We start from the raw sequence: 24,473 nt of genomic DNA, 5'->3' as shown, positions 1-24,473 counted from the left end.
ACGGAGGAAGAAAGAAAGAGGGGCATGCGTGCAGTGACTCCACGTGTTCACACATCATTTGCTCAAGAATTGTCCCTTTTCTCTCTCTCTCTACAACCAAAACCAAACTCCTGCCAATGCCATGTCAGAGTGCTCAAGCCCCGGCGAAATCGTATTACTTTCTCTCTCTTCCAAAATCTGTCACTCTCTAAAACTAAAAACTAAAACTAAAACTAAAAATCTCTCTATTTTACGTTTTCTCTCTCATCCTCGATTCTCACACCTGTCCCTTTTCCTTCTCTCGCATGCCCTAATACCTCTCTTCCTTCCTTCCTTCTCTCTTTCTCTCTCCTCCCTCACTCTTCAATTTCAATTCTACTATCTCATTTACTTTCAAATCTTTGCTTACTTTCCCAGATTTCGTGAGTTTCTGCTTTTTTTTTTTTTTAATACAAGTACTTTGGTAGCAAAATTAACAATGAAAGAGCTAATTTTTTGTTTGAACTCTTTTTGTCGATTTTTTGGTTTATTTGCTGTAATTTATGGTTGATTTATTTTTTAGATTTGCAGTAGATTCTGTCATTAATGTTCTTCTTTGCTTGCATTTGGTTTCAGTTCATTGAAATATGCCTAATTTCTGATTTTACTGTATATTTGCTTTCATGATTTCACTCAACTAAGATTTGAAATTTTGATATGGTATATTTTGAGTCAGGCAGCTAGTTTTATCTGCTGTATCAGCTTGTTTTTGATGTTTTTTCGCCTGAATTTCATATCTTAAAGTGCATTGATGGTGCCATACTTGGTTAATTTGCTGATTGAATGAAACTTCGTTTCCATTTTAGTGCATATATAAGTAATTTATATACTACCTGTTATGTGTCATTTCTTATTCTGGTTGAGTTGATATTTCACGCATCTGCTTATATTCTGCTCCTTGCCACTGGCAGTTGTATTTTCCTGTTTCGGTTGCAACTATACCTACGTGCTGTTGTAAACTTGAGGCAAGTTCTGTAATCGTGTATAATGAATGCTAGCTGTTGAGTCAGTTGTTAATTTTATGGTCATTGCTGAGTAGTTCCTTTTTCAGCATGTTCTGAGATGGCGTCTGCTGAAAACATTCCTTCGTGGTTGATGGATTATCGCTGATGGAAGACTTATCAGTTGTTACCACAGCTGCCTATTTTATTACCTGTTTGATATAGAAACCAATCACTTTCAAGGAATCACTGGCACTGCTTGTATAAATGCTGCACTTGAGGCTTGGAGATGAAGGAGAAGGGTCCACAACCTAGTAATATGATTAGTCGAAACTGGGTGCTGAAACGCAAGCGTAAGAAACTTCCATGTGGACCAGGTGTATCTGCTAGCAAGGACAAGGAGGAGGGTTTGGCAGCTGAATCTACTGCAGTTAATTGCTCAAAAAAAGATTTGCAGAATTCTGAAACGAATTTTGATTGTTTGACATCAAAGAAGAAAGGAAATGATGGGGTAATTGACATTTATAGCGATGTAATTGATGTTCAAAACGGCTTTTCTCTCGTCTTTTGTTATTGAGTTATTCTGTCCTTTTCCTTTTTCGGGGTTTAAATGTTGATCTAGGAGGTGATTTATTGCTCCATTTGTCCAGTATTATTATGAGTGTGTGATCTGCGATCTTGGAGGGAACTTGCTGTGCTGTGATAGCTGTCCAAGAACATACCATCTTGAATGCCTTGATCCGCCACTTAAGGTATTAGTAGCTTATCACATTGCCACTGACTTTTCCTGTCTTATGGGTTGTAATTGTCCTACTTTTATTTTTCTTCCCTTCACCAATAATAATCCTGATTCCCTATTATTAATCTTCAGCGTATTCCAAACGGGAAGTGGGAATGTGCCACCTGCTTGCAGAAAATTGATTCAGCGGATTCCATCAGTCACCAAGACTTGATGCTCAAGCGAGCTAGGACAATGACTATATCTGAGAAACTGAAAGCTGGAGGCAAGCCATCTAGTACTCTTAAAGTGTCTCAGTTTCTTGGGAGGTCCATTGGAAAAAAAAGATCATCCAGTAAAAGAAAATCTGGTTTACATGACAGAGGCCAGTCTTTAAAGAAGCTAGAATCTTCGATAATTGATGGATCATGCTGTAGCAAGATAGGATTAATGTCTCATGAAGGTACTGCGGGTGGTTCCTCGCCAAGTGAAAGTGCAGATGGTAAAAAGAAACTTCACACTGCTACCGAGGACATTGAAAAGATTTATGATTCATCAGCAGCTGGCAGGAAGTCTAACTATCTTGTGGAACATAATTGTTCCCTCCCTATGCATGCTTGTACTGAGCCAAAGAGTGAAGCTACCAAAAAAAGGCATGATTTCGCTAATAAAAGTCACAGCACTACCAATAATTCTACACCTGCACCAGGCGTTGTTTCTGAGGCTCACAAAAGAAAACAGAAACCTTGTAAAGATGGAAGCAAGAAAAAATCTAAGATGTCTACTGGGGAGCCTTCAGTAAATAGAGGTCAGAAGCGTAAATCAAATGCACATGTTTCTTCTCCAAAGATTAAAAAGCCACAGAGAAAACGTCGCTCTGTTCATCACAGATTTCATGTTTCACAGGATAATGCTGTGTCTGGGAAGACAGAAAGTCAGCAAGAGGAGGTATCATGATAATTTTTTGTCTCTGAGTTTTTTTCTTTGATTTGCCTGTCGTAATCTATTCTGTATAATGGTATTGTGTTCAGACAGTGATCATTTGTCTATCTCGAATTATGGTTATGCTTTAAATGGAATTTTCTTAAAGAGCCGTTTTTCTACAATTGTTGCTGGTTGCTATATATCTGCCAACTTGCATTGAGAGATTCGTGTTGAATGACTGGTAGTGTGGCACTCTTTTTTATGACATTGCTGAAGAAATTGCCCACCACAAAGCATAGAGATGTATGTTATATATTTATTTGTTAAGTTTTAATCGAGATGGGTCTTGGTAGTTTGAGGATGTAGACTACATATTTTTATGCACTTCTTTAACATTCTATATGTTTAGATGTTGTAGCTCCTTTTTTTTTTGGAGATGAGATGTTGTAGCTCTTATTATTTCCTGTTTTGGTTTTTTTATAGTTGCTGCTTCAAATGGTGATGTCAGTTACTGAGCCTCTTTTGGCCCTAAGTTCAACTGTTGTGCATGTTCTTGATACTTCCTGTTCTTTTTTTTTTTTCAATGGCTACATTTAGACTTTCATGCTTGCCAACAGAGTATTTTGACCATTAATATCTCTAATATTCTATTATTAAATATTGTAAAGAAGTTGGTTTTATGAAAATATTCGTTCAGATTAATCGAACATCTTACATGCTAATTTTTTGGGGGTATTTGGCAATCAGAGTTTTGGAGCAAAAAGAGAGTTTTGGGCCACTTTTAGAGTTTTGACTAGTCAAAAACTCTTAAAGGGGAGTTTGGTAAAATAGAGTTTTAGAATCAAAACTCTCAAAATGAAAAAGCTCCTAATAGCAGCTTTTTCTTTAGAGGATTAGGTTCAAATATGTTCAAAAACTTTTTTGTCTCTAATAATACTACTACACATTGTATTGAAATGTCTATAAATGTCATTTTACTCAAATAAACGGCAATAAGCTTTTAGCAATCAGTTAATTGTTACCAAACAAATTTATAAAAAAAGTTGTCAAATTAGCAATCAAATCTAGTGAACAAAAAAGTTAAAACTCTAACATATTTATAATACTCAATGCATGTAATAATCTACAGGCTAGAGATCTTTTAGGCTCTTTATCCTCATGTTTGCTCTTCGTGTCTTGCTAGTGAGGAGACAACATATCATGTGTTCTTGCCTTGTCCCGTGCTTTGGCAGCAGACTAGTGTTATTTAGGATTTTGGGATTTAGTTCTACTTTATTAGCTATCTGTAGATACCTTGCATGAAGGTTGCCAGGTGGAAACGGCATAAGGTTCTGTGGCAGGATGCATTGATGGCTATTTTATGGGTGATTTGTTTGTAGAGGAATGACTAGATTTTCCGTGGTCAGAAGTCCTCTTCGAATTCTTAATGGGAGCAAGTAGTATATTTAGCTTCTTTTTGGACTCAAGCTGCTATTAACCGATATATTGAAGAAGATGACGAAGAAATGGAAATGATGATTTTGATTGAGTTAACTGTAAGTGCAGTTTTAAAAGATGAACACTAGCATTCAAGATGCTTGTTCTCTCCCAAAACCATAGAGCTAAAGGAAATACTATATTCTTCAACATAATCTCTCTCTATTGTCCTTATTTATAGAATTTGATTCCTTTTGTCCTCTCTCTCTCCCTCCCCTCTAATTATATTTTCTCTTCAAGCTATAATGCTCACCAACTAATTATACTTCACTACAGTAGTGCGAGAGAAGATCATGTTGAATTCTGATGAGTAATCCTTTAAATTATTAGATGTTTTGGGAGAGAGCAAGACTCTTGCTACATAATTGGGTAAAATAACTAACAAGGACATGTGCATAATCCATTATTGTACCTTTTTACTGTTTATTAATGTAACTTTCAAGAACTTAAGGACATAAATGTAATTTGGCCTACTCATTTTGAAACCTCTAATTTCAAAAATCTCCCCCCAGCTTTTCCAAAAAGTGCTTTTTGGGCCCAATCAACTATTTGAAACCTCTCTCTACCAAATACTCAAATACGAGGATTGACTAGTCAAAACTTGTAATTTGAGTTAAAACCTCTTATTTTTTCCCCAAAGCTCTCTTTACCAAACAAGGCCAATATGCCAGTTCAGAACACATGCTCATGGGACTTTTCCGAATGTATCCTATTATGATGTTCTGCGAGATCGGAGCTCTTTATTTTTTAAGTTCATGTGCCTTTCATTTTTGGTCTTCTGGTTCCCTCTTTTGTATCTTTTACTTGCTGTATTAAATGAGTTTAATCATATTATCAAAAAATTGGTCTTTTAATAAGGTTTGTTAGCCTAGCAAATATTTTTTCAATTGTAGGAATTTGAGAAATGGCTCGACGTAGTTGTATAAAAGGTTTCTGGTGGATATTCCTTCTCAAATTTTATCTCTTAAGGGTTTTGTATGGATCCATCACTTAATTATCTGTCCTTCAGGTTAAAGACTATCAATTCTATCTTTGTTTAATTTGGTATTGAGCGTTATTCCAAGTTGTTAATGATGGACTTGTCGAGGTCTTGGAGTAAGGCATGATCAATGTTACACTCAAATGCTCTTACATCCTCTGCTATTTATGGCTGTCATTTCAACTTTTTAATTCAATTAGAGCACTTGTGTTTAAAACTGCAAATCAAACAGATTTTTATTAAGGTGTCCTGGAATTGCCTCAGTTTCATCCTTGGGTTCCATACACCAGCATCAGTTTTCTGTGTGTTTGATGGCTTACATTAAACTTCCATATTGTTTATATCATGATTTACTGCCTTGTTGTTCATTTATCAATGATGCTTGTCTTATGATTCCTTTCCATATAATATTATACTTGTCGTATGCGCATTTCTTGTTACTGTTTGTTTCGTCTTTATTGGTGAATATTTTTGGTTGACTTGCTTCTTAAGAGCATGTATTATGTTTTGAAAAGTAAAATTTCAAATTTTATCGCTTATGTGATATCTTTTGCAGGTTTGTTTTAAAAGATATATTTTGTGAGACATAATTCCTAGTCATCATTTCTCGTCTCCAAAGATATATCGTATCTGTGGCTTTTGACTTAGCTCAGCTCTTAGTACTTATAGTATATGTTCTGACTTCTGAGTGCTCTTTTTTAGAAATCTTGGGAGGTATCTGAAAAAGAGAGGGGAAGGAAAAGAGAGTTGATGAAGTAATCTTGATTTGCTTTTGTTCTGATATCTGTTGTTATTGTATGTATGTGGGTGCAGGCATATCCTAGAGAAGCAGCGGGGTTGTCAAAGAAAGAGGATATTGGACCTGATAAGATGATTATATCTGAAAAGAACTCTTTTGACGAAACATTACAAGTATACATCCATCTAAAGTTCTTGATGTATTTAGATATTTTGCGCTCCATCGTTTATCTGCTACATCTGTGTAGTGCTGTTTAATGAATTGTGTGGTTGATACTGCTGCTCACATTGAACATCAATGTTACAGGTTGATCGGGTCCTGGGATGTAGAGTGCAGGAATTAATTTCTCTGTGTCAAACATCTGAAATGCCAAGCAATGGGTTCTTATGTGAAGCTAAAATTTCGAAAAATGGAATGAGCAAGCCAGAGCATATAGCCGATTTGGAGGATTTAGACGATTATCTTGAAGATCCTTCTTTAATGCAGTGCCAATCAGCTGAAAAGTTTCTTGTGGATGATTGTTTAGTGGATACATTAGATGTATGCAGAAGAACTGTGACCAAAGAATGCAACCAAGGTGATCGGTTGGGTGAGGTAGGGGTAGAATTAAGTTCTAGTGTTGCAACTGGAGAAAAAAATCGTGAAATGCATTTTGCCAATGAAAATTTGCATGCACCTCGATCATCAGAAGACAAATCAGAGGCCAAAAATTCAGTTGCAAGTGATGGCAATTGCGATAAAAAGGTTTTGGAAGCTAGGTTGGATGAAACTGTATTATCCAATGGAGAACATATCTCCTATGAGTTTTTAGTTAAATGGGTTGGAAAATCTCATATTCACAATAGTTGGATTCCTGAGTCCAGGCTTAAAGTTTTGGCCAAAAGAAAGCTAGATAACTATAAGGCAAAGTATGGAACTGCAGCAATAAATCTCTTCGAGGAGAGGTGGAAACAGCCCCATCGTGTAATTGCACTTCGGTCATCAGAGGGTGGTATGACTGAAGCTTTTATTAAATGGTCAGGCCTCCCATATGATGAATGCACTTGGGAGAGGACAGATGAACCTGGAATCAGAAACTCATTGCAGTTAATTGATCAATTCAATCAGTTCGAGCGCCAAACACTGGAGAAGGATGCCGAAAGGGAAACATTATCTAGGAAAGATGATTTTCAACACAAGGAGGTTCTCGCTCTTGCTGAGCAGCCGAAGGAACTCAAAGGTGGTTCACTCTTTCCACACCAGCTAGAAGCTTTGAATTGGTTGCGCAAATGCTGGCACAGATCTAAAAATGTTATTCTTGCTGATGAGATGGGCCTTGGGAAAACTGTATCTGCTTGTGCCTTCATTACATCCTTGTACTTTGAGTTTAAAGTAAAGCTTCCTTGTCTTGTTTTGGTGCCTCTTTCCACAATGCCGAACTGGATGGCAGAGTTCGCTTCATGGGCTCCAGACGTGAATGTAGTGGAGTATCATGGAAATGTTAAAGGAAGAACTATAATTCGTCAACATGAGTGGCATGCCAGTCATCCAAATGAATTGACTAAGAAAAGTGCGGGCTACAAATTTAATGTTCTTTTGACTACTTATGAGATGGTTCTTGTTGATTCCTCTCATTTACGAGGGATTCCTTGGGAAGTTCTTATTGTCGACGAGGGGCACCGGCTTAAGAATTCTAGCAGTAAGCTTTTTAGCATGCTTAATTCTTTTTCCTTCCAGCACCGTGTCCTATTGACTGGCACCCCTCTTCAAAACAACTTAGGAGAGTTGTACAACTTGCTTAATTTTTTGCAGCCAGCTTCATTCCCTTCTTTGTCATCCTTTGAGGAAAATTTTAAGGACCTTTCTGACACTGACAGGGTAGAGGAACTCAAGAAACTTGTTGCTCCACATATGCTTAGAAGGCTGAAGAAAGATGCGATGCAGAATATTCCACCTAAGACTGAAAGAATGGTCCCTGTTGAGCTGTCTTCCATCCAGGCTGAATATTATCGCGCAATGCTCACAAAAAACTATCAGATTTTAAGGAACATTGGTAAAGGGGTTCCCCAACAATCAATGCTCAACATCGTTATGCAACTGCGTAAAGTTTGCAACCATCCATATCTTATCCCTGGCACAGAACCTGATTCTGGATCAATAGAATTCCTTCATGAAATGCGGATAAAGGCTTCAGCTAAGCTAACTGTCTTGCACTCTATGCTGAAATTGTTACATAAAGACGGCCATAGAGTTCTAATATTTTCACAGATGACGAAGCTTCTAGATATTCTGGAAGATTATCTGAATGTTGAATTTGGGTCCAAGTCCTTTGAGAGAGTTGATGGTTCTGTTTCAGTAGCCGATCGTCAAGCAGCTATTGCACGCTTTAATCAAGATAAGAGTCGATTTGTATTCTTGTTGTCAACCCGTTCTTGTGGCCTTGGAATCAATTTGGCGACAGCTGATACTGTGATAATTTATGACTCAGATTTTAACCCACATGCTGATATTCAAGCAATGAATCGTGCTCATCGAATTGGACAATCAAACAGACTTTTGGTTTATAGGCTTGTAGTTCGTGCTAGTGTTGAAGAACGTATATTGCAGCTAGCAAAGAAAAAACTGATGCTGGATCAACTTTTTGTAAATAAGTCTGGATCTCAAAAAGAGGTGGAGGCTATACTGCGTTGGGGAACAGAAGAGCTTTTTGGTGATTCTTCTGGAAAGGGCATTGGTGAAAATGATACGTCTAAGGATGAAGCAGTTCCAGATACAGAACAGAGGAGTAAGAGAAGAACCGGTGGCCTTGGAGATGTATACCAAGATAAATGCACAGAAGGAAGCAGCCAAATTAATTGGGATGAGAATGCCATCTTAAAATTGCTTGACCGTTCGAACCTTCAATCTGGATCATCGGATAATACTGAAGCAGATGCAGAAAATGATTTGCTTGGTTCAGTTAAGGTATGTCTCATGAATTTATTATGCAAGTCCTATATGTTTTAGTGCTTACTGTTTAATTAATTAATTTTTGTCACATTAGTAATAGCTGGATGGTTAAGATTGTGATTATTGGTAGTTTGAAATGTTATTGTTGTGGACTTCAAACTTGAGTACTTCTCTTGAGCTACTTTTAATATGTAACTTTAGTGGTCATTGTCTGTCATTGGTTGGAGGCACTACTGAAAGCCATCACGAGTATCTAGGCTTGCACAAATTAACTTTGTGATGTTTGTCTTCACTACTCATAGTCTTTTCGGGAGCTATGTGTTTGCATTTGCAAGAGGTTTTCTTAGGATTTTTACAAATCTTGGAATGTTCTTTTGATCCTGGTTACTTTGTACATGTTGCTTGGTATATGTATAGCCCAAAGTTTGAATTCAATTTTCCAGAGTTTTGTCGATTGTTGAGAGATCTGAGATATCAAAATTTAAATATCCGATTCTTGTCTATCACTCCCTAGGTTTCCTTAGTATTTTGGTTGATATGGGAAGAAAAACTAACAATGGGAAGTCGTACTTGCCTAGGTCTCCTTAGTTAAGTAATTTCCTCCATTTTATGGAAAGTAAATCTTCCTAGGAAGTTGCACTTCCTACATTTTTGTCAACTAAACAACCTCACCTTATTTTAGTTACTTTCTAGTAAGTACTACATCCCTTTGATTTTTTATGTTAATCAAAAAGACTTTTACAGTACAAATGATGGAGGGGCTACTAAAAAATTGGCAGACCAAGAAATGTTCATGAGCAATTTGGGCCGCAGTAATATTTTTGTTGTTGTTTGGGTCGAAAAGCACAAAACTAAGGCAACAGATAGCTCTTCAAATCATACTTTTGGTTTCACTCCATTTAAGAAGGGGAGAATTTAGAGGTGACATTTTTTGCCATGAGACTTTCTGTTGGAGGTAATCTGTGCTATGGAGGAGAGTGAATAGGAGTAAATGCTCTTTTGCTCACTCTCTGTCGTTCCATGTGCCGAAAATTTAAATGGCCGTAAAGATGATTCTAAGTTTTGTTCTCATGTTTTTATTAATTTAAAAGAATAATTAGAGGTAGTTTAGTCAACACTTTGTTTCCCTTTACAATTTATCATTCTTTAATCTTTGTGCAAAAACAATAAAACGCCTAAAAGAAACGAAGCAAGTATATCAAGACATAGCATGCCTATTTTATAGCTTTCACATTCCCATTGAGGCTCTCTTTTGTTTTCCTCCATTTCAAAACCCAATATTGGAGTAACGTTTAGTTGCTAAAAGCTCTATACGGAGGAATCTGCATAGTGATATGATTTAGTGGTTCTTGATTAGGGACATCTTCATTATGGGGACTTCCTTGGACTTTCACAAGTCTGCCTTTTGAAATATTTTTGAGCAACTGTTATACAAGGATTTGATATTTGTTTCCACAGGATTTGACAATCTCAGTACCTTCCTTTTTTTAATAAGTAATATAGAATTAAATTAGAAAGTCGCCAAGGGGGTATCCCATTTACAAAAGGGGGGCTACTGACAAAAGCCTCAAGCCCTCATGCTAACGTGGAGCATTTTATCGTCAAATTCAAGGAAAGTCAAGTGGCACACAATTCTTAGTTTTACAAGCGTGCCGTAGGTGTGCCTAGGCCAGGGGTGAGTTGGTAGGCTTGAGTCGTATATGGGATATGGGCTTGAGTCATGAGGCGGAAAAATTGAACATACCAATAAAATTTGAAATCTTCCCTTGTTCTAACCATAAAGTTCCTTGTTTTCGCGGGAACGGCTTGTAACGGGCAAATAGAACGTTTCGCGGCTGACGCGGCGTGAATTTTTTAAAAAAATTCACATAAATATGTTTCAACTTTATTTGCTTTTTTTAGTTTATGAAGCATTATTACAACATAATATAATCAAATCTTATAAAATATCATGTTTCATCAACTATATAATTAAATCATAGAAAGAATTTGGCCAATGTTTGAAAAAAACGGATGTAACGGGGATAAAAGCGTTCTAATGCAGCGAGTTCGCGTTACGGAACGGACAACGCGGCGAGAAGTATGTGAATTTTATTATGGCGTTCCGTAACGGGATTTCGCAGAACGGCAAATCCAAAATCCGTTACAGAAACGGAACGGGAGAGTTTTAATTCCGTGACACGTATTCCATATTGTATACACCTGACATGATACAACTAAGAGATAAATACGGGATATGTGGTTAATAATTAAGGCGATAATTGGATGTGCCAATAGCAATCAGAATAATGTCCTTGTTCAACCATAAGGAACTTCACTGATTGCATATCAATCTCTTGGGCCAGCACTGTTAAAAATAAAGAAATTTCAGCTAGCCTGTATGTAAAATGAATAATAAGATGTTTTTTATCCCAAAACCGGAAAAAAAGAAAGAACAAGAGAAGCAGGAAGCTGCTCTTTTTGGGGTTAGAGGCCAAGGGACATACCAGATGTTGCACTGTTTAAAGTAAAAAAAATCTCAGCCGGCCTGTATGTAAAATGAATAATAAGATGCCTTTTCATCCCAGCACTGGAAGAAAGAAAGAACAAGAGAAGCAGGAAGCTGCTCTTTTTTTTGGGGTTAGAGGCCAAGGGACACACCAGATTTTGGTGATCCTGCATTTTACTACCTTAACTTTTTTAGAAGTACGGTGTCCCCCCAACCCCCTGCCCTTTTCTTAAATTAAGTTGTAAGGAAGGCAGGCTAAAGCATTACACTTCAATTATTTTCCTAAGCTTGTATGGCTTGATGTGGAAATGTAGAATTAAGTAGAAATTCCTCTGATTTGTTGATTTTCATTGTTCTTTTTATTTGTTTCACGAATACTTATGATTCCAAAACTTTGGTACTTTTCTTTTCAAGAGGTTTCCTAATCAATTGTCTCATATAGTATAACCACACTATGATTTCAAGCAGGCTGTGGAATGGGCTGATGAACCAATGGAAGAGGAAGGAAAAATTGAATCACCTCTTGCTCTCACTGATGATGCTTCTGCACCTAGTTCTGATAAAAAGGATGAGGTCTGTGGTACAGAAGAAAATGAATGGGATAAGCTTCTGCGTGTGAGGTGAGGATTAATTGTGAGTATTTTGTTAATTATTTATTGATGATTTGTTAGTTGTACATCATTTGTGCCTTTTGCAGTCGGTGCTTAAGGTTCTTGTGGCATTTGCTGCAATTTTTTAATGTGATACTCTTTGGGCTAATTATGTGAGCTCAAGCTCAACTTGAAAACTCGTGAGCTTGAAAATATGAAGGTCAACTTGACGTCAAAACCTCAATAATAGAACTTGAGTTGGCTCTAATTTGTCTCAACTAGAGCTTGGCACAAAATTTGCTTGAACTCAACCCCGAGACCAGCTTGAAATTGTTTATATTATTTGAACCTTTCAAATTTTTTTAGAAATAAAAGGTACATTGTTTTAAATAGTAAAGGTTGAAATAAAAATTAAAATCTTACGGAAAAAGAAGGTTTCTCGCAAGCTTTCGAGTCTTAAATTGAGTAGCTCAGCCCGGCCTGTTAATATCTCAAATCGAGCTTTCAAGCTGTGAGTTCTAACCAATGGGCCCTTTACTGCCTTTTGCCAGCGCTCTGTTTTAATTTTAGGAATTCTAAAGGCATGCAGGATCAGCTGGTTGCATTTGATTTGTATACTTTTTCACATCTGACATGTGGTTGGTGGAGATCTCTGATGCATGGAAATGTGCAGCTGGCCGAATCAATTTTCCGATTGTTTCTCGATCTAAAGTGCCTGGAAATACGTTTTAAAGTGCTTTTGAACACTTCAAAAGTTTGGAAACATTTTTTTAAAGAAATAAGTATGCATGTCAGGGTCTATGATATGCACGTAAACTTTTGTGAAATAAAAATGAATCTACCTTGATGTGTATTGTGCTGTGTTGTATGTCTTGGTTGGGGGGGGGGATGGCGTGGGAATTGTATCTTACTTGTAACTATGTAATATGGTCAAATTGTTTTATTGACTGGTTATTTCTTTCTAATTTAGGTGGGAAAAATATCAAAATGAAGAGGAAGCTTCTCTTGGTAGAGGGAAACGTCTCAGAAAAGCTGTTTCTTATAGGGAAGCATTTGCAGCCCACCCTAATGGAACACTTAATGAGGTAATTCCTAGTAATAAGATGAGCTTTCATAGTCTTATCGGGATATTGGCCTTTTTCCCTCTTATTTGGATGTTGGGGGACTTAATGATTGCGCAAGATTTTGCTGATCATCTGTTCGATATCTTGCGTGGTGTGGAGTGTGATGCTATGAAGTTTCCTATATCTCAACTGACCATATATAAATTTTCATGTTATTTCTTCTAATCTTCTCTTAATTCATCGGTGTAAAGGTGCAGGAGGATGAATATTAGAAAATTGTGGTCTGGCTGGTCTAAAGTTGAACTTGAAACTGATGTTGTTCTGGATTAATGGGTCTTCAACATGGGCGGATAATTGGGTAAAATTTTTCAATGGTCAACAGAACCGTCCTGCTATGGCAAGCTGAGATGTCTTTAAAGTTGGAAAAGTACTTTAATCAGGCTTTCAGAACCTGACTGTCATCATACGTGCAAGCATTCTGACCAATGACTAGGTCTCAAGTCCATTTTGTCTTTTTTCTTACCTCAGCCTGGTCCTTGACACTATATCAATGATCCAATAGATTGCAATTGCACCGTAGTAGGCTCATCTGTTTTCCATTGACAGTCTATCCTCCTTCCTCTTTGATTGTTGCTCATGTTTTAACATGTGTAACCATGTATTTAGAGGGTGAAATGTGGCACCCTGTAATGAACTGACATGACCAAGGACTGAAAGGTGAACGTTGAGTTGATAACTGGAAATTTCAGGAAGTTAAAGATAATGTCAAGCTTTCGAGAGGCTTCAATTTCTCTAAAGAAACTATTAGAATTCTTAACAATATTCATGCCTTGCATTATGTCATCTCAGCTCCTATCCTAGCTAACTTATTCTCCAAGCCACTGATTACTAAGTCATGAAGCCATTACGTGAAAATACCCCTCTCCCCTATATCAGATTATTGCGTGACCCGCCACCCGAACTTCCACCTTTTCCTCAAGGTAGGCAGTAGTCTGCTTCATCTTCCCAGTGTTGGCATCATTCTGCAGCATCCAAGACTATCTTACTTTTAGTGAAAGACCATGTAATAACTGGTGTTGAAGTTCTTCCGTGGTTAGGTGTCAACCCACATGAAGTTGCTTGGCTATGGAAGGATATTGTCCGAACCTGTTGGGGGAAGGATATCCACCTTTTCCTCAGAATTATCTTATACAGAACTCGCTGCAAGCACGTGACTTTCTTGTGCATGTGATATGGCTTCTTGGGCAACTTCAGCTTTGCCCTTGCTAGCATCTTCCATAACTGGATTCCTCTCCAAGCCAACAAAGTTTTTAGTCCAACTGCTCCCATTACTGCCGCTGGCACTTCGGCACCAGTCCAACCTCCGAAGCAGCCGTCTGCAATATCACCTTGACCACCAATGGAACAACTCACTCCAAGATGATCCTTCTCAAATCTCGTTTCCTTACCAGAATATGTCCATGGATTTCACCCCAACTGGTGACTGTTAGTTCGACGTCCACCGACAAAACAAATACCAGTCCTACTGCCTCCACTGGTGGCTTCTCCTTGGTTTCCACCTCCGCGGGATCTGCTTTCTCCTGATCCACCTCTCTCAGAAAAATTCTTCCCATGGTTTCCCAGATTCACCACTCGTTCTACGGTTTACCTCTTTTGAGACCATCTCGACCTCCGACTGTAAATCCTTTGGCAAAATCATCTTGCCTTTCACTAGATTCACCGCATTCCCCCTCCGCAAAGCGCTTTCCTCTTCGGTTAAGGTCACCGTCAAGGTTTCTTGAACCATTATCACCTTCGTGACTGAAAGATTCTCCTCCGCAGAAACCACCATCCGTTAATTTCTCCAAATTGACATCACCCTTGTTGGTAACCACTTCTGATTTGGTTTGACTACTGTTCATCAATTGATGGTGGTGAAATATTTCACCCTCTGGAGGACCATAATCATATTGACCCCCAGACTCACTTGTCATCGAGGTGGTTCCATTCTCAGGGGTGGTGATTTGAATTTCATCACCGTACTTTCGCTGGCGACCAGGTATGAACAGTCACCATCTCTGCTTCTTACTAGATCTGGTGCCTGATTGTTCTTCTCTCCAGCTACTGGAATCATGTCAATAGTAGCTATGGTGGTGCTATTCTGGCTGGGAGTTTGCAGCACCTACTCCACTGCTTATCATATTTTTCCTGTCAGCCTAAAAATGGATGTTATTCAAAGCTACTCCTCGTTCAAGGCTCAAAGTTTCCTCCATCCTCTTAAAGTGTCTAGAATATCTCGTCCAGTCTCTCTGACGAACCTCGACTCTACTGCTGCCTGAACTTCAGTAGTAGCTGGGCGCCTGGGCCACGAAGGAACATGGTGCTGATACGAACTATGATGAACTTACATGCCTGGAACAATATGATGAACATGTCCTATGACTGAAAATTGACTTTGAATTGATAACTGAAAAGATGAAGATATTTTCAAGCTTTCGAGAGGCTTAAATCTCTCGCAAGAAACTACTAAAACTCTTTACAATATTTCCCATGCCTTCCCTTCTCTCATTTCTTCCATTTATAAAGTCCCTATCCTAGCTAACTTATTCTCCAAACCACTAATTACTAGTTCAGAAAGCTATTACCTAAAATACCCCTCTTCTTTATCAATTTATTGCGTACCCTTGTTGTAATTGGAGGGTTGATACATAATAGAAAACTTCACTCTCTCGATACATGTCTTGAACTTGACAAAGAAAATAAAAGGTTTGGTTTAGGATTGGGAACACAATGTTTTATATTGGTCGACACAAATAGCCTGTTCAATAAGTGGGATTACATTAGGGTTAATAAATCTAACCCAAATATGACGGACTTTAATCTGTTTCGACATTAGCATCTCTATCTTTTTAGGATAATTTGTGATGGATGTCACTAAAACACCCCCGTGTTCTCCTTGTTTTGCTCGCTGGCCATCGTGCTTTTTTGCACGCCCAATCTAACCTTATTCAATACTAGATGGAAACTGCAATGTAATGGATTCTTGAAACCTTTTTCATGAAGATCTAACAGATGTCACACCTAAAAGCAAATGGGATTCAAAACGAGCTCTAGCCTCTGGTAGCTGAATGTGTGATGTTATCGCTAGCCTTTGTTTAAAGAGCAAGGGAAATAGAAAAGATTAAGGGAAAATGGCAATGTTCTAGCCTGTTTTTAAGTATGTGGGATGATCACCTTAGGGGTATGACTAGCGACCTTGACAAGCACGGAACACTATCTTGTTTGATCCTTTTCTTAGTTTCCAAAAGCGCACCCAAGGCCCACACAGGAGTTTAGGCAATAACAAAAACGCTTTAACTAAGCCAGGCACAACAAGGCACGCGTAAGGCCGCCTTTTTCAACGCACAAGGCACGCCTAAGGCCGCCTTTTTCAAAGCGCAAGGCACACCTCTTTTTATAAGAAGCGAGAGAGGGGATATTTGAGCTTATAACATAAAAGAAGTCCAAAAAATTTCAAACTAATTCTTACCCGGTCCCTAAGATGTGATTTTGAGCAAAAGCCTCAATTAATTGCATGAAAGTACTTCATTTAAACCCCTAATTTTAGATCAATCCTAACTCACAAGTTGTGAAGCAAAAGAGCCAGTGACTCATATCCACATAGTAAATAATACTAAGTCAAGGAGAGATGATAGTTCATTCAATCATCGCCAAAAGCTTGTAAGGCTTAGATTTCGTTCACCTTTGTCTGATTCACCACAACCACTAAAAAAGCCGTAGTACCCCCAAACAGCACTCATCAACGCTTACCACGACTTTGTTGGGGTCGTAACCACATGTAGTTGAGTTTGAAATTTGTCCAAATCAGCTACGCTGTCCTTTCCCAAATTTCCCTCAATGCATCCATTGGACCACTTCCTGAGGTGGCTATTAATATTTCAAATACCACTCAATATAACAAACATTTGAATTCAAAATTGTAGAATCCTATCAACTATTGGTCAAATCATAGATGCTTCCACATTGTTTCAAATAAATGCTAGTGTTTAGCAAAAATTGTATGGAAGTGGATGAATGTAGAGGTTTAACGCTCAGCTTCTTTTGTTGATCTTGAATTATTAATATACTGCTTGTTTGTATTGTTAGGTGTGATATTTTTTTTCTTTTCTAGGTATCTCACCTCGCTTGTGTTGGCTTGTCTACTAAGTTTTCCTATATGATTTGGCATAAGGATATTGCTTATATTTGTAATTTTCATTGTTGAATATATATTCTAAAATAGAAGGTACAGTCTCAAAGTGTAGTGGGTTTTATTCCAGAATGGTGCTGAAGATGACCGAGAACCACAAGCAGAACCTGAAAGAGAGTACACATCTGCAGGACGTGCTTTTAAGACTAAGTTGTAAGTTGTCGCATGTTTCTGACTTTCACTTATTCTTTACATCTCGTTATTGATGTGGATAGCAACTTTATTTTTGATATACGTGCCTTTTCTTCCCTTTTCTTTTTTTTTGGGGGGGGGGGGGAGGAGAGAGAATGGAGTTGGGAAGAGGGTAAAGGTTTGGTCTATGTTACTCAGACATGGATTGAGTGTCTACTAGGATATAGGTGTCCATGTGTCTGACTCGGCTATTTTGTAGAAAAAGGTCCAGTTTTTAGTTTAAAATGAAGTATCCAAGTAAAGTGTCGTTTCGTGTCGGACACGTTACGACACCCCGTTTTTGAGGTAAATGAAGGTGTCGGAGTAACACTGGGTTGGGTCACTTGGGTGCTATGTAATTTAGGAATACCACATATTAATCAAAGAAGGGGAATGGGTCGTCATTTTTGTATGGCTACCAGTTATGTTTATGCTTTACTAGTAGTCAATAATAAAGTTTAAGATTTGCTGCTTCAGCATCTTTATAGTTGTAAATGGACTTGGAGGTATATGCGTTGCACATCCTCTTTGACTAATTTTTCCATTTTCTAATCTAAGAAGCTTCCTGTAGTTATTGTTGGTCTATAAATTGTTTTTCTTCTTCCATCTATAACTGTCATTCTATCCCTTCACTCTTTTGCTTACATGGTGAAGGAGAAATGTTCTGTCTTAGTTTTCCCTGTATAAATATACATACATATATAGGGTAAGATTTCGTGAGAACCACCCTTATGGTAAGACATACATATATAAGGTAAGATTTAACTCCTTACTAATACTGGACTCATAGTTTGAAAAAAGCCGATACTTGCATAAATAATTTATTTCCTCCAATAACCCTTGAAGATGTAGCTCGATTGAAGAGTAATTTCTAGTAATTCATTAGATTAAAGCATGTTTTCTGGTAATTCAGCTAGAAATCAAAGAAAAACCCTTATATCTCCAACTCCACCTTCAACTTCATCTTCTTCACTTAATCAATGACGAGAGTGTACGGAATTGGAACATACGATTTCAAACGTCATGGAGTAGCAGAATACCTAGTCGAAGTAGTGCACAATATCGCCGTAAAAGACCCCCATGATTCAAGAACATGGAAAGGAGAGAAAAAAAGGGTTAATGACCCCTAAAATCAATTTTGGTTATCCTAACAAATCACAGCATCCATTTTCAATCTAATGATCTAATGGTTAGAGCATGATTTTCACTATAAGGGTGGTTCCTAATTTTTTTTTTCTTTTTAGGGTTGTGTTTCCATGAAAACAATCCTTGAGGGGTGAGATATTTTCATGAGAACCGGATTTTGCTCATTTTAAGAAACTTTTGTTTATCTTAAGAAATCTTTGTTCATTTTATGTTTTTGCTCATTTTAAGAAACTTGTGTTCATTTTACGAAATATTTGTTCATTTCATGTTTGCTCGTTTTATGTTTTGCTCTCTTGTAAGAATCTTTAAAATGAGCAAAAATTGTGTGAAATGAGAAAAGAAAAACATAAATGAACAGAATTGTACACCGTGAAAATAAATAAATAAAATGAGCATAAACTTTGTAAAATAAGCAGAATTTTCTTAAAATGAGCAAATACATAGAATGAGAAGAAAAAACATAAAATGAAGAAAAACTTCGTAAAATGAGCAAGAACTCCGATGCCCAAGTGCTCAGCGTAAGGTGGTTCTATATGAACCTAAATCTACACAAGCGTGTCCGTGCACACATACGCATATATGAACCTAAATCATGCTCTTCCAAGGTTTAATTTTTGGTTTTCCAAGTGAAATTAGAGCATGTTACCAATTGAGCTAAGATCTTTTGGCAACTGTCGCAGTATGTGATGAAGGTTCCACTATCATAAACATTAATTATAACATCATATTGGTTTTTGCCGTATAAGAAAGTTAATTGATGCAGCTTTCATATATCTGTTTAGTGAATATAGAAGGAGGTATCACGTTATAATATTTGTTTACTTATCCTCTACAATGGGTAGAATTTCCTCTTTTTTTGTAAAATGTATGCTTTTATAAATTAGTGCCCAAACCTTCATAGTTCAACGTTGTCCAAGTTCACTCTAGCTCGCACGGTTTTATGTTTAAACCAACCAAAAAACACATCATAAGTCATCCAAGTAAGACATTTAAAATCCAAACTGCCTCAAGAAAATCGAGGACATTGCATATCCCTTAGTATAGACGTTAAGGGTGCTTCCACTATCCTCTCCCGAAAAGGAATTGATCTTTTGCATCACTGTTTCTTTTTTTTTTTGTTTTTTTTTGGGGGGGGGGGGGTATGACGTGGAAGACCGACACTCTTTATTGAGAGTAATGAAAACTACTAGATAAAGATGGCGTGGTGCTGAAGTTGGACGAAAGGTGGAATTAAGAGTTCATGGCTTAAAGGTCTCGTTGTTGACAGCTGTATTGGTTTTGGAGATGGCAAAAATATTTAAGCCATCTCTTGTGTTATTGTTATCTCTTGTGCACGTGGTGTATCTGGTTAGAGTTTAGCTCGTTACTTCAAAGGGGGAACAGGTGACTTTTACTATCCTCCAATGCAAGAGCTGTGTGCTGTTCTCATTTCAATACTGACACATGTTTGTTTCAAGGGGTACATTGTTACTCACATTGGATAGCTTTTGTTTGTTTGTTTGTTTCCTGCTTGTAACTTTCTTTATATTGTACCATCTCTTCTGGAGTGACCTAAGCTATGTTTCAGCAGAACAGAGATGGATGTGGAATTGACAAATTTAAATGGGTCAACTGTCAGAAAAAAAAAAAAACAAAAATGAATAAAAAAATTCAACAAAATCTTATCCATGTAAATTTCTTAACGAAGGTCTATCAGTTCTAACATATTTGGATTTTCTAAGTAAATAACATGACTTGTACCTAAAGAATGTAAAATACATGATTGCAAATAGAAAGGGATTTTACACCCTTCCTTGACTCGTCCTCTCAGCAAACTATTTACTTTGGCGATGCATTTCAAATGCCCGCCTCTTCCTGCAGCACATGGATCCTTCTAAATTTCCTTCCATGTTTCTCTCTTCCCCCTGAGTGTTGACAACCAGAAACCGATCAGAGACCATGAAGTGTCAGCAACCTTCTCCTCATTGTGACTGAAGTGCCTAATAATCAGATCTAACAATTTTATGTTTTTAGATCTGAATAAACTCATAGTTTGACAGATGAATCGGATAATAATTGTCAGGTCTATGAATTTATCTTTTGATTTACTTGCGGATTAATTCAGACTGGCTTGTTTGCGCTCCAAATTCTAGGCCAAAAGAGCAACGTGTATTGGATGTTTCTGATGTGTTGACGACTTGACGTTTCAGTTATTGAATTTTTTTCTGGAAATTTGTAAAGATTCTGGTGTAAATATGTCTTAACATATAGCTTTTTTCTAATTACAAGGGAGAAAATTTTCAGATATCAAGGAGCTTATTTCTACAACGCTTGTTTGCATGTATAAATATCATAGTGCCCTCTGGCACCTACTAGAGAATTAGCATTATTGACAACTTTTGTTACAGTGGTAGGGGATATCTGAACGCAAATCTTACTCCTTGAAGTAAAATGTCCAGTAATCTCGAATAGTGATTGATGATGAACTTGGATATGATTGATTTCCTTGTGTTTGTACAATAATGTGGTAACTTCCTGTACCAGTGCTAGGCTTCGTGCTCGGCAAAAGGAACGGCTTGCTAGGAGAAAAGCACTTGAAGAATCTTCTCTTGCCGGTGGTCCTCCTGAAACTGATTTGTCTCCGGAGGGCGCTCAATATCACGCGGATGATAAGGACGGAGCTTGCAGATCTGTTAAACTGTTGGGGGAAGAAGCTACTTCATTTGAATTGGAGGATAAAAAGTTGAGTGAACTGCAAAAGGCTGGAAAATATTTAAAACATAAATCCAGCAGTAATTACAATTCTTGCCCCAAAGTTCCTGCCAATTCTTCTTTGAATGTTGTTCCTGGTCAGAGTAAGGGTGCAACTTTAGCAGATTCAGCTGCTACGAACTATCGCTTGCCTGTTCTGGGACTTTGTGCACCTAATGCTTATCAGGCCGAGTCATCTTACAGAAACATTTCAAGGCCAAGAGAAACTAGACAAGTAAATCAGTCAGACTTTCTTTCAACAACATCTGCATGTTCTGGGACTTTTACAAAGATGGATGCAACGGGACTTGAGACAACTAGGGGTAAATCAAGACTTCCTGAAGCATCATCAGAGTTCACACCACAGTATCTGAAGAGCAGCTTTCAAGATAATTCCTTCTTATTGCCAATGGTGATCTCTCTTTCTTTTCCCCCGCCCTTCCATCAGCAACTCACTCGTCTTTCCAATTTCTGATTACATATTTCAACTATATCATGTTGACATGTTCTTTTTTTTTTTTTTTTTTTTTTTTGTGCAGTGCTCACCACCACTATTGCAGCGAAAGCTTCCAGATGGTGTAGAGAGCTCAAGATCCAGTTCAGCTGATATCCTGGAAAAAATAGGATTGCCCAAGTTGCCTTTTGATGATAAATTGCTCTCAACATTTTCGCTTCCACCTAAAACCTTACAGGGCCCAGCTCCTGACTTTGTAGGAAACTTGTCACTTGGAAGAAGAGATGATGCTGCAAATATGAATCCACCTCCCACAATGCCATTCTTGCCAAATTTGAAGTTCCCTTTGCAAGACTTACCTTATCTTAATCAGGAAGAGTTAAATATGCTAACCACACTGAGTCTAGGACACAAGCCAAATGCATATCCTTCATTCCCTGAAAATCACAGGAAGGTTCTTGAGAATATAGCTATGAGGACAGCAGGAACAAGCAACCTACATAAAAGAAAATCAAAAGTAGATGGATGGTCAGAAGACGAACTTGATTCCCTCTGGATTGGTGTCCGTCGATATGGGCGAGGCAACTGGGATGCAATGCTTAGGGATCCCAGACTCAAATTCTCCAAGTACAAAACTCCAAATGACTTGGCTGCAAGATGGGAGGCCGAGCAACAAAAGATAGTGGATGCTTCTCCAGCCACAGGATCTATTAAACATGCAAAAGCTCACAGGTCTGCGCTGTTCCCAAGCTTTTCAGATGGAATGATGGCGCGGGCTTTGCATGGAAGTAGGCTAGCTGGGCCTATCAAATTCCAGAGTCACTTAACAGACATGAAATTGGGATTTGGTGATCTTGTAGCAAATTTTCGCCCTTTTGAACCTTCCAGTTATGCTGGTTTTCATGATGAAAATTATGTTCCTATTCAGACTTTAGGTGTTGAAAGTTTATCAACCAGGTTCCACGGGTACCCATCTACCGTTCTCTCTGATATTCACAGTACTTCAGCAAATGTGCAGGTGGAGCCACTAGGGCCTCATAGTGCTTTTGGGCCCAATTATTCGACTACATTGGGATTAGTTTCCACAAATGGGTGTGCAATACAGTCCCATGATCATTTGGACGTGCATACATATCAGAAGATTCCTTGCCAGTTGGATGGCTCACTAAAAATATCCCATCATCCCCACAATGGCGTGTGCAGTAGTGAGCCACCAGCTTCCACTTTGTTCCTTAATTCAAATGAGTCAAATCTTTCTGGCTCTAAAGGGAAAGAAGTCGTAGCAGAGAGTAGCTCTTCGAAGGACAGGCTACCACATTGGCTTCGGGAAGCTGTAGGAGCTCCTTCCAAAATTTCAGATAGCAAACTTCCAGCTACAGTGTCTGCAATAGCAGAGTCAGTTCGTTTGCTTTATGCTGAAGAAAAGCCTTCCATCCCCCCATTTGTTGCTCCGGGACCACCTCTTTCTCAGCCGAAAGATCCTCGGAAGAGTTCAAAGAAAAAGAAAAAACGAAAACCTCACATGCTTGGGCTAATTCCGACCGAGATTCCTGGAAGTAGCCAGGACTTCCATGGCAGCTCCTCTGGTGATAGTCTGGCCTCAAAATCAGTTTCTATTCGCTCGTCTTTTCCAGTGCTTCCTCCAAATGTGGAGCTGACAAACCCCTCGCCGTCTTTAGTTTCTGACCCCGTTGATGAAACAAGTTGTGAATTGCGTCCCTCTCCTGAGGCACTGCAGCCAGTAGCATCATGTGGAGCTCCAGTTCCATGTTTACCTCAGAACTTGTCTTTGATCTCCCCGGCTTTCTTTGACAATGAAAAGCACCTCCCCCAAGAACTGGAAAATGATGGAACCAAAGATGCAGTGGTAAACTCCCTACCTGTAGTGGGGATGGACCTCTTGTGTACTAGGAATTCTAGTAAAACTCAGTCTGACCCTTCGCATGTCAATCATCCAGAGGGCGAGGAAGTATCATCGGAGAATATTGTGTCTAATCAGATATGACATTGAAAGATAACTCTGGGATCTTTTGTAAATGCAAATTGCAGGATGAGAAGTGTAATACTGTGCCATAGACAGTGTAGACTTTTTAGGGTGTTTTTATCAGCTATCTTTATAACCACAGGTGACAATAGAGGGCCAATTGGTCCTTTTGTCATGTTTAAGTCTTAGGCCCGTAGTTTATAATTTGATCACAGTTTTGTAGGTACCTTTGAGGTTGCGAGTGTGCAGTGTGCACTTGTAGCTCTAGTACAAGGAAAAGTCTAGGAAATATCTTGTAAAGCTTATGTATGTGAAATGAAGTATATAAATGTACCCCATCTGGCGTGGCATATGCCACTCATTATCCTTCCATTTACGTTTTTCTATATTGTTGACATATGATTCTTCTTATACAAATGTGCATGGATGATTTGTGGATGTCTTTGAAATGACCTTTTGTCCATATTTTAAAAATGAATACATGATGGTGTTCTGTTATATAAGTTGAGCGGTAATGGATTGGTGACATTATAGGGAAATAATTTTCTACCTTCATTTAAAACTTATTGTACTTATTTGAAGTTTATGGAATTTATTACATCTTCATTCTATCGTCGATTGAGAAAGTGAGGGATAATTAAGTGATTAGAGCATTTTTTCTGGTTCGAAAAGATTTTGGGATCATTTCTCACTCGTCAAGGTTTCTCCCTATAAAGGATAAGTAAAAATACAAATATTTTGTCGTTCACAAAGTCTTAGGGTGTAACTGTTACACAAAAGCTTATGGGGTAACAGTTACCTCACACGCGTGATTTCTTCCACCATCGTCATCCATCTTTTCTTTCAATTCATACCCTCTTTCTTTGTCTCTGTTTCTCCAATCCTTCCAACACTC

The 24,473-nt window shown here is 38.1% G+C and overlaps 1 protein-coding gene across 2 annotated transcripts; it reads left to right on the top strand.

Annotated features, from left to right (window-relative positions):
• LOC104898863 (protein CHROMATIN REMODELING 4) lies at window positions 1-23,950 on the top strand. 2 transcript variants are annotated; one of them, XM_010685991.4, is made up of 11 exons: window positions 1-401; window positions 1,070-1,491; window positions 1,610-1,711; window positions 1,831-2,625; window positions 5,870-5,968; window positions 6,102-8,738; window positions 11,680-11,831; window positions 12,772-12,886; window positions 17,164-17,246; window positions 20,934-21,552; window positions 21,680-23,950. In XM_010685991.4, the coding sequence occupies exons 2-11, from the start codon at window positions 1,249-1,251 to the stop codon at window positions 23,597-23,599; spliced, it is 6,765 nt and encodes a 2,254-aa protein (XP_010684293.2). In that variant the 5' UTR covers window positions 1-401; window positions 1,070-1,248; the 3' UTR covers window positions 23,600-23,950. The 2 variants fall into 2 exon arrangements, with proteins under 2 accessions (XP_010684293.2, XP_010684295.2); XM_010685993.4 differs by having other exon boundaries at window positions 2-401; window positions 1,070-1,470.
• The last annotated feature ends 523 nt before the right edge of the window (window positions 23,951-24,473 follow it).

The sequence above is a fragment of the Beta vulgaris genome, chromosome 7 (assembly GCF_026745355.1).
Source record: "Beta vulgaris subsp. vulgaris cultivar EL10 chromosome 7, EL10.2, whole genome shotgun sequence".
Classification (NCBI taxonomy): domain Eukaryota; kingdom Viridiplantae; phylum Streptophyta; class Magnoliopsida; order Caryophyllales; family Amaranthaceae; genus Beta; species Beta vulgaris.
The sequence above is the reverse complement of the archived record's forward strand: the minus strand, read 5'-3'. Positions and strand labels throughout refer to the sequence as shown.

Coding starts and splice junctions, on each gene's coding strand:
- LOC104898863 (XM_010685991.4), top strand. CDS start 1,249: ATGAAGGAGAAGGGTCCACAACCTAGTAATATGATTAGTCGAAACTGG. Junction 2,626..5,869: donor CAGAAAGTCAGCAAGAGGAG/GTATCATGATAA, acceptor ATGTGGGTGCAG/GCATATCCTAGAGAAGCAGC. Junction 17,247..20,933: donor CGTGCTTTTAAGACTAAGTT/GTAAGTTGTCGC, acceptor TTCCTGTACCAG/TGCTAGGCTTCGTGCTCGGC.